This window comes from Trachurus trachurus, assembly GCF_905171665.1.
Source record: "Trachurus trachurus genome assembly, chromosome: 23".
NCBI classification, from domain to species: domain Eukaryota; kingdom Metazoa; phylum Chordata; class Actinopteri; order Carangiformes; family Carangidae; genus Trachurus; species Trachurus trachurus.
Genome location: NC_139912.1, coordinates 6,861,657 through 6,872,187, shown reverse-complemented (window position 1 = coordinate 6,872,187; position 10,531 = coordinate 6,861,657). Strand labels below are relative to the sequence as shown.

The window sequence follows — 10,531 nt, the reverse complement described above, 5'->3', positions numbered from 1 at the left end:
ATGATTTACATTGGTATTTGTTATTTTCATTCTTCTTGTGTCTAATAGAACATGTAGAGGTTTACATACACACTCCATATCTGCATGATACATTATGATTTTTGACTTCATATTGGACTTGAGGCTTGACTGAGGCTGAGTCATGTGTGCATGACTTTGTAATTATGACAAACCGATTACAATAAATAGTCAGTTTAAAAAATGTACCCTGTCGTGAGCTCTGTGTTTCATAAACATTTGTTTTTGTCGAAGGCTTGTTCTGAAGAAAACCTGCTTGCCAAATATCTGTTTATAATGTCAACATTTTGTCTCTCTATCAGTCTTCATTGGACTTTTGGATATTATAATAGTGGAATAACAAGGTCTCATGATCTCATAATAATGAGATAATGAAGAGAAGCGGGATTGCTTTTACGATTTCTACGGCACCAATTATAGTTGATAAAATTAAATTAAATAGTTATAGTTGTCAGGATATCTAATAATACATGATATAATTTATTTTACAAAATGTTAACAAATAGACTACAAAAACAGTGTAGTCTACTCACTGAATCCAACATACTCTTGTTTCTTGAAAACTTTACTTCTGTGAACATAAGTGATGTGTTTTTAACTTTAATGTCACTTTTTTAACATGTGCTACCAAAAAGACTCAAACTTATGATGATTATATAATTATAATTGAGAAATCGATTGGCAATCAATCAGGTAGCAGCATAGTGCCTCTGTTTTCATAAATTACACTTGATATACAAACTGCTAAATCATAGACTTCTAAACTTTTCTCCACACAATCCCCTAATCACCAGATCTTGTCTCCTACTAATAAACCATAATTACTATAAATTACTATAAGTTGGAAATATTAGGCTAAATACTCATACACTGATATCAAACTATTATATAATTTGTTCATCAAATATGATTAAATGATCCATATCTACCTTTTTTTTCTATTTCAGTTAGACAATTAAACACTTTCTAGGAGACTGTTGTATATTCAAATTAAATGATTATTTTCCCACCAGAATTCGTTAGCTAGCATTTAAATTCTCATGTCAGCAAGTTAAATGTAGAAAATAAGAAGAAAAATTAGCTACATTTTTTCTGCCTTACTTTTCTCTAAGAGTTGTCCTCACTGTTGGTCTCGGTGTTGAAATTTGATGTTCATGGATAAACTCGGTTTATGAACTCCTGTAGCTTTTGGGGTTTATTTCGGTTTATTTGGGTTTAAACCTCCCGGTGCTCTTCTTATTCCCTTCCGGGGCTTCACTTCCTGTCGAGACGTTACTACTCGACGAGAAACGCACAAACTTATCGACATCTCATGGTTCCGCTGTGGAAATGGCCTCGGCCGGTCACCGAGCTATAAATGCCCAATGAGCTGCTGTTTTTCCGGGGAGCACGCCGACAGAAGATAGCGCAGGTGGTGTTTCGGGGAAGTTTGTTACGGTAAATTAGACTAGTGAAGTGACACATTATTATGCCACATTTCCTGTGGCCGGAGCCGCTGTCACCGGCTCAGCTGAAGCGGCTGGAGGAGCACAAATACAGCGCCTCCGGTCGGTCCCTGTTCGAGCCCCCGTGCCAGATCTACTGGAACTGGCTGGTCCAGCAGATCCCGACGTGGGTCGCCCCCAACACGCTGACCATAGTGGGGCTGGTGGTCAACATCCTCACCACGGTGGTGCTTGTTTATTATTGTCCCACGGCAACAGAGGAGGTGAGTACAACGCAGCGACCTTGGAGACTCGTCTTTGCGCGTAAGGCACCTCCATTGAGAAACAGCGCACATGTACTTTTTCTCGCCACATGCAAACTTTACATTAATTAAAAGCTATGATGGCATATATTTTCTGAATCAGCAGAAACTACTTGTTAATTCGGCATTGGTTTAATCCACTTAAATTCTACTATTGTTCAAAACTTCTACTTTATTGATGAGGTAATGCTGCTCACTAACGCCCTCGGTGGTGTATTTTTGGCGCACACGCAACCTACACAGAAAGTGGACGCTTTGACCTAAATATGTTTTGCTTTATGTAAATCAATAAAAGCCGAATTGTAGACTAAACCTTCAGGATGTTGGAAAGATCTTAAATGTTTAGGTGTTTTGCGTGAAAATGACACATACAAGCCGATACGCTTTAATTTGTCAGACTTGTAATCGGATTAGGTGTGACACTGCGGACCGTGTTGGAGATGGACGCGTCTCGTCATGTGGTCCTTTTACTTGGAAAGTTGTCAGCTTTTTTACGTGTTGTGGTTCGGCCGGTGCTCATCATGTGACGCGGCTTCTGTTGGTGTCAAAACAAAACAATAGTCTGAAGGGAAATATTGTTTGTTTTCACTTCGCGGAATTTAACAAACAGCGTGGTGGAATGGAAAATGGAAAGAGAAAGAGTTCAGTGTTGGATCAGATATATGGAGGGGGGGGGGGGGATCCTATTAAAAGTGTAAAACTGCTGTTTCGATGAGTAAGTCGTTGTGAAACTGCTCCAGCTGCAACGTCAGGCCTCAGATGTCCAAGCAACTTTCACCTAAAATACAGAAATAGACAGAGCAGCGTGGCTGAGCTGACAGTTGACCTCTGATCCACTTAGCTTGTGTCTCCAGGTTCATGTGGAGCAGTGGACTTAAGCAGGAAATGCAAAGGTGTGTGTCTGTGTGTGCATGTGTGTGTGGCTTTTTTTTATTTTATCAGATGTAGCCTACACACCTTTGTCCGGTCCACAGTCCATGCACCATGCTGTTACTGTCAAATTCCTCAAGTGCAAAAGCATTTCAAGTCCCACTGCACTGTTCAGCAGCAGAACAAAACAGGGCCTTGTGTATAAATGTGTGTGGACTCTTATTCGTGCACTGTAAAGGTATGAAAGTCCTATACATGTGCAAACAAACACATATCTGAGAAATTCATATGAACAGCAGAGTTTCCCCCTGAGTGACCTCTGTGATAACCCCCCAGACAAGTGGACTCTGTCCCCGCCAGCCAGCAGAAAGCGGCCGGGTCCTCTGGATATTTGGGACAACAGCATGGGATCTCAGTTGGAGACACACAGACTTTTCTTTGTCTGTCTCACTCACACAAACCTACACACATGCATTGCTCACTCACTAACTACTCACACACACACTATAGTTTGCAGCACAGTGATGAACACACTGCATCGGTTGGCAGTCGGCTCCAGTGTCCAGATGGTCGGTAACCTTCACCCTAGTTAGAGGAACCAGCCCACTGCTGTCAGCTGGAAGCCCTCCTCCTCCTCCATGCTTACTGTACAGTACACACACACACTATATGCTCACACACTCAAATACAATGTGATAATAACACACAGAGTGCTGATAATTGACACATCCGTGGATTCATATCCGGTGGAAAACAACTCGGAAGATGCAAGTAATGAGTTTGTGGTTAAAGATAATGACCTCTGCAGCCTGTACACTGTCACAGTGTCACATTTCATAGTCTATTTTTGAGGGTTACTGTATATTTTACAGTTTTAGCTTGTAAACACCCATTACTTCTCCAGACAGCATCCACCAAGCTCCACATCTCAATAGAGACAAAAATAAATGAATAATAATACAATAATGTAAGGGGGTAAAATGCAAATTAACATGTTAATTATGGTATGATTGTGATTTTAAACATTTTAAACAGTATTGCTATAACTTTTTGCAGCTGTTGATACTGTCCTGGAGGGAAAGCTTTGTCAACATCTGTTCTTATCTAGCAACTGTGAAGTTAGAACAAGAGATTACTGCCATAAAAATGACTTAAAGGGATACTTCACCTAAAATTGATAATTCACCAATTTTCTACTCACCGTCATGCCAAGGAAGGGTTTGGAGAACTTTCTGAGTCATCAAAACGCTTTTGCAGTTCCAGGGGGGGTCCGGCTGGCAACAGGTTTTCATATAACGGCGGCAGATAGAGTTCACTTTTGTATCGTCCAAAACACACACTATGAAACATCCAAATACCTCCATACTGCTCGTCTGTACGGACCCAAGTGTCCTGAAGCCGCCACATGAAAAAGTTGTTGGGAACAAATTAATGTGATCTCTGTTTTTAGCCTTGTTGTAGTAGTAGCTCCAAGTGGCTCTGTTGATGTTTGTGCACGAGATTTGCTGCAAGATGTTCGTTTGTCGTTGTAAACCACTGGATGTATGATGTAAACACAGAATAACATCTCACAGCAAATCTTACACAGCCACTGGGGGCTACTGCTACAACAAGGATAAAAACAGAGATCACATACATTTTTTGTGTGTGTGTTTTGAACGATACAAAAGTGAGCTCTATCCGCTGCCATTATATGAAAACCCGTTGCCAGCCGGACCCCCCCTGGAACTCCAAAAGCGTTATGATGACTCAGAAAGTTCTCCAAACCCTTCCTTGGCATGACGGTGAGTAGAATCTTGGTGAATTATCGATTTTGGGTGAAGTATACCTTTAAATGATCAGTTGATGATTCAACTTGGCAACTTTTTTTTCCCTTAATAACAAAGTCTCTCCCCCCTCCCCTCCCTCGTCCTTCAGGCTCCGGGTTGGGCCTTCATCCTGAGCGCCCTCGGCCTCTTCATCTACCAGAGTCTGGACGCCATCGACGGGAAACAGGCCCGGAGGACCAACAGCAGCTCGGCGCTCGGGGAACTCTTTGACCATGGCTGCGACGCCGTCTCCACAGGTGCGTTACTGCTCACTAAAGATCAAAACTGAAGCTGTATTCTACTATATTTTCAATGTTTCTAATTTTGTTTTTGTTTCCCTGCAGTGTTCGTTGCCATTGGGACGTGCGTTTCATGTGGCATCGGCCGATACCCGGACTGGATCTTCTTCTGCGGGTTCATCGGGATGTTCATGTTCTTCTGCGCCCACTGGCAGACCTACGTGTCGGGGACTCTGCGCTTCGGCCTGTAAGTCTCGTAGTCTCGTTACATAACAAGCTCTTCTCTTCTCTCCTCCTCGCGTCAAAAAGCTAAAAGCTCATCCTGCTCTCGCTCTGATTCTCCCTGCGCAGCGTGGACGTCACAGAGGTGCAGTTCGCCATCATGCTCATGTACTTGATGTCGGCCTTCGGAGGCGTGGGCCTTTGGCAGATCACGGTAACTCCGAGTGGATAATACTATGTGCAGTCATGTGTACACATCTGCACACCACACACACACATACACACACACAGGAACATGTTCATTTCACCTTGTAGTAAGAGACTCTTCTCCATTAGTTTCTACGCCACACTAATCCTCTCTGAATCAATTCCTAGTTTCTAGTCATCCTTTCTAGTCCTTAAATAGAATTTGTGTTTTACTTTTACTCTGTGCTGCCTTTGGAGGCTTGACTTAACATCACATGAGAGAAGTCAGAAGGTAAATATGGGTAGCTAACGCCATGGCAACAGGTCATCTATTAGACATGATCTGGCTCAAAAAGCTGATGATGTCACCCGCATTGTTTATTTGTTTTTGTTTTATTTCTTTTATTTTCTTTTTTTTGCTTTGCCCTCCCATCACGCTCGGCATGCCTGCAGCTTTCATATAAGCAGCCTTCCTCTATCTATTGAAGCACAGTGCTTATGTGTCTTCGCCTTAATTTGACCCTCGTGTGTTTCCGTAGCTGCCCGTCATCGGACTGAAGTTCTACGTCTTCCCCATCCTGGGCATCATCGGCGGGGCGCTCTACTCCTGCTACAACTACTTCTACGTCATCCTGAACGGAGGCGTCGGCAAAAACGGCTCCACAGTGGCTGTAAGTCGACTCTTCACACACAAGTCTGGACAAACATGTAAATGTAACATGTAAGGGAAGGCAAGGCAGCTTTATTTATATAGCGCATTTCTTTCTTTCTCCAAATATTCCTATTGGAAAAATACAATACGATACTTCCAATTACAGAAATACAATTTACCTTTTCTTTTTTATGTACACAGTCATATACAGTATACACATATACGAACAAAAATGACCAAACAAAACAAAAACACAGTCACTGTTATTATCTCATAGCGTGGTGAATGTGCAGGTCACAACTTGTCCACCAGAGCGTTTTGGAGTTGTTGGATTGTAAATTTGATGAGTTTGATGAGGGAAACCAAGAAATCCCATTAGCCTCTGTAGTGTAGCTCTGAGCAGCTTGCCGCTCTGCTCTGCCGTTCTAAAAATAGCTTGCACCGACAATTAAAGGTAATGAACCTACTGCTAAAACTATAGGGATTATGGCAATGGGCCAATTTGCCAAAATGTTGAACTATCTCTTTAATAGTAAGAGGGGAAAAAAACATAAAAATTAAAATAAAAACTCAAAAAAGTCAAAATTGGACAATTAAAAGCAAGAAAAAAGAATAAAAGAAAGTACAGGAAAAAGTGAGAGAGAAAAAAAATACACTAAAATAAAAACTAGACTAAAATAGAGCATAAAATATGAGTTTGCAGCGTGTGACATGCATGACTAACAGACAGTCCTGTTGTGTAGGACACCAGCGTGCTGAGTCCCGGTCTGCACATCGGACTTATCCTCACCCTGGCCTTCATCATCTTCAAGAAGTCGTCCAGCCACCTGTTTGAGCACCACCCCTGTCTCTACCTGCTCACCTTCGGCATGGTCATCGCCAAGATCTCCAACAAACTGGTGGTACGTAACGTCTGATACGTTTCCATCATCCATTCCTCTTACTCTCTGTTTGTTTGTTTCTGGCCTGTGTTGCATCATGTGATGAAGAGCATGTAATTGGTGTCTCCTCTGCAGATAGCGCACATGACCAAGAGCGAGCTGCACCTCCCGGACACAGCCTTCATCGGCCCCGGCCTCCTCTTCCTCAACCAGTACTTCAACAGCTTCATAGACGAGCACATAGTCCTCTGGATCGCCATGGTCAGTATCACACAACCTCACAGTAGAAAACTAATTTACTTACTACTTTAAAGAGCATTCAAGAATACAAGAGGTAGAGGCTCATAGTCCCAAATGTGGTGCCATGCTTAGAAAACATGGGGGCCTACATTTCCCACAATGCAACCTGCATAAAAGCTCCCCCACAGACACAGAAAACATAAATAAAGGGCCACAGCATCAACTTGCTCAGTTTGCTGGTGAAGTTGCATAACGCCATGTGCACAGACCAGCCTCTACATTAAAGCACACATCACCCGTTTTAATGTTTTAACTCAGATATTATTGACTTGAACTAAACGCGGCTCAGGATGTTCAAAGTTCAACCACCTTATGGAGAGACTCTTGAACTGTGTATCACTCAGCAGTACAGTATATAATCAGCCACTTCTCTTGGATTATTATCAGTTTGGATCTTGAGTTACTGCCCTGTTCAGTTTCGTTTTAAAGTGACAACCACACAATATACAGTACTGTAATGGAAACTAAAACACACCCTGCGACTTGGTAAACCTTTAAATATACACAGGATTACTCTAAATACACTGAATTTGCATAGAAGCCATAAACTGTAACGGCAGATGCTGCTCTTTTACTATGAATTTGAAGTCTGATGTACAGTATGTTGTTTGACAATTCATGACACATGCACCAAATGGAGGTAAATGTATTTTGAAAAGCTGTTGTGAAATGTTGCAACTGTTGCAGAGAGAGTTGTTCCACCAGAAAAACTGGCACTTATTTAATTATGTCCTCTATTCTTTTTCCAAACACACGACACAACACGTGGTTCAGTTCAGACCTGTGTATTATTATTATAAAAGCTTAATTTGAATCAAGCGTGGAGTTTGGAGCAGCTGCAGCAGGAAAAACCTGCAGGACAGGTGAGCGAGGTGGCAACTAACAGGAAAATCAACCTGCCCATAAGACAGTGGAGTTCAGTCCTTATTAATAATCTAATCAGAGGCACAGTACATCTGTGGTTCAAAGTTCAGAGCACCAGATAGACTTTCGTCACCGTGACGATCATGTGGTAGCCTAACGACTGTGTCTTCGCAGCCAACTGATCATAAAAGAATCATATCAAGAAAAGAAAGTAAAAGTCGTGCAACTTTGTCCAAGCCTGTGCTTTCATTTGTTTTCTCTGAGGTCGTTACAGCACATATCGTTTTTTCATGACTTTCTATTTTGTAATTTCAAACTGAAGACATCAAAACGATGAAGTAACACATATGGAATTACAAAGTTAACAAAAAAGTGTTAAACAAAGCAGAATATGTTTCATATATTAGATTTTTCAAAGTGGCCACCTTTAGCTTTGATGGCAACTTTTTTGGACACTTTTGACCTTTTGAACTCCGCCTCGTAACGCTCCGTTATTATCTCATAGCGTGGTGAATGTGCAGGTCACAACTTGTCCACCAGAGCGTTTTGGAGTTGTTGGATTGTGCATTTGATGAGTTTGATGAGGGAAACCAAGAAATCCCATGAGCCTCCGTAGCGTAGCTCTGAGCAGCTCACGGCTCTGCTCTGCCGTTCTAAAAATAGCTTGCACCGACAATTAAAGGTAACGAACCTACTGCTATGACTATAGGGATTACAGTTTGACAAAATGTTGAACTATCCCTTTAACAATTCTCGAGTCTTGTTCTATAGACGTGCTGACATCAGTGTAGTGTCTTGTACAAACATAATGATTTTGGAGAAACACTCCAATAAGTCAAATAATGGGATTAAAAAGTTATCCTTAACACATCATTAATTAACTAGCACATTAATTGATATATTGCATATAGTTTATAATTATTTTTTTTTTTCTAATCTTATCCCTCAGATCCTCTCTCTTCTGGATCTAACACGCTACTGCACAGGTGTGTGCCTCCAGATCGCCTCCCACCTGCGCATACAGGTGTTCAGCATCACGCCGCCGCCGGGCCCCGCCCACCGTGACTGACAGCTTGCCCGGCGGGAGGAGGCGGGGGGAGACGAAGACCTCTCCCCGCTCCTGAAAGCAGACGAGGGCCACCGCGACGAGGAGAGACCCTCGACCCTGAGCCACTGCAGCCTTGACAAAGTGACCACTTCTGATTAAAAAAACTGCCTCTGATACCAGATGGAAACAAAAACACAAAACAAAACAACTGGACACTACAAACTAAACCAAAAAAAAAAAAAATACACGAAAAAGAAAAGAAAAGAAAAGCACGGATACATATGTATAAAATTGAAAATTAGGTGGAACCAGAGTTTTCCTTGAATTCATTTTTTAATTTAAATATTAGTGCATGATGTCAGAAAACAAAGTAAAGGATGCTCTTATTCATTCAAGTTAAAAACCAAATTGTTTTCTTTTTTCAGTGGGTACTTTTACTTTTCCAGCTCGGGCAAATATCAAAATCTGTTTTACGTTGAAAGATATGTTTGAATCATGTTTATGTAACACATAGACATGTAACAATCGGGGGTAAATCTCTTTTGATATGTGCCCAGAGTGATGAAAGTATCATTCGAAACATTTCTTAATCTCTGTTTTTATTTATTAAATGAATGTGAGTCAATCTGAACTGAGTTTGAAAACACAGATTAAGATTTAAAATGATGATGATAACTCTAAAAAAAAAAAAAAAGATAAAACCTTCAAAACCTCAGATAATTTCCAATGAACTTTGCAATGTGGACTGGTATGTTTGTCAACGGGCTGCGTGAAAAGGGTTAACGGTGTGGGTCTGTGTTAATGCTGAGAAACGACGACTGGTTTGTCTATCGGGGCTTCCCTCACAAACACCTCCACAGTCTCTTTAATATGTTTTATTATTCGTTGTTAACTCATCTCATCCTACAGAACTCGAAAATAAACACACACACATACACGCGACGCCTCACCTCGGGCCTTTAGTGCTGCCAGCTAAATGAAGCATTAACACTCGACTCGTTCTGCTTTCTCTGTTCTTCTCCCTGAAGGGCTAATGATTATTTGTGATTGTACAGAATTCAAGTCGCCTTAAATATTTTTGTTGTAATTACTGTTAAACTTGTGAATATTTAAAGCAGCTTTGTACGTTTCTTTTTTTTTTCTTTCTTTCTCTTTTTCCACTGAAATATACCATGAAAACACTAGTAATAATAATAATAATGATGATGATACAGTGCTACTGGAAGTTTATCTTTTTATTTTTAAACTCTTTTTGCTTATACAAATGTAAATGATGTATAGGTGAGTGATTCATTTGGAGGTTTGTTGGGTTATCGGTAATTTTTGTATTGATTGAATATTAACTAACTCATTATTCAGGTTTATTTTGGGATCAAAGGGATATTTCTGTAGTGCCAGTTAAAAACCATGTTAACGTTAAGAAAAAAAACACAAATTATTGTATTTTTGATTTTATCTGGAAAACTAGAATCATCTTCCTCTCATACTCTGCTCCTTCAGGACTCTGGACGTTATTGAGAGGCATCTCCTTAACACGACGAATTAGCGAAAGTTAAGACAGTTTGAAACTATGCATTGACATGATTTCAACACCATGTTGCACTGTTCAATAATAATAATAATAATAATATAGTTAAAAACACCTTTGTACTAACACGACATGAGTGGAAAAGATTGTAATAAAGAAAATATTTTT

General features: G+C 40.7%; 1 protein-coding gene across 1 annotated transcript; it reads left to right on the top strand.

The window, feature by feature from the left end:
- The first annotated feature begins 1,315 nt into the window (after window positions 1-1,315).
- chpt1 (choline phosphotransferase 1) lies at window positions 1,316-10,531 on the top strand. The gene is made up of 8 exons (XM_083999634.1): window positions 1,316-1,726; window positions 4,553-4,700; window positions 4,788-4,929; window positions 5,034-5,118; window positions 5,630-5,761; window positions 6,486-6,644; window positions 6,759-6,884; window positions 8,737-10,531. The coding sequence occupies exons 1-8, from the start codon at window positions 1,487-1,489 to the stop codon at window positions 8,854-8,856; spliced, it is 1,152 nt and encodes a 383-aa protein (XP_083855760.1). The 5' UTR covers window positions 1,316-1,486; the 3' UTR covers window positions 8,857-10,531.

Bases quoted from the DNA above. Each gene is read 5' to 3' on its own strand.
- chpt1 (XM_083999634.1), top strand. From the start codon at position 1,487: ATGCCACATTTCCTGTGGCCGGAGCCGCTGTCACCGGCTCAGCTGAAG. The intron at 5,119-5,629 runs GTAACTCCGAGT...GTGTTTCCGTAG, and splicing joins TGGGCCTTTGGCAGATCACG to CTGCCCGTCATCGGACTGAA. The intron at 5,762-6,485 runs GTAAGTCGACTC...CCTGTTGTGTAG, and splicing joins AAAACGGCTCCACAGTGGCT to GACACCAGCGTGCTGAGTCC.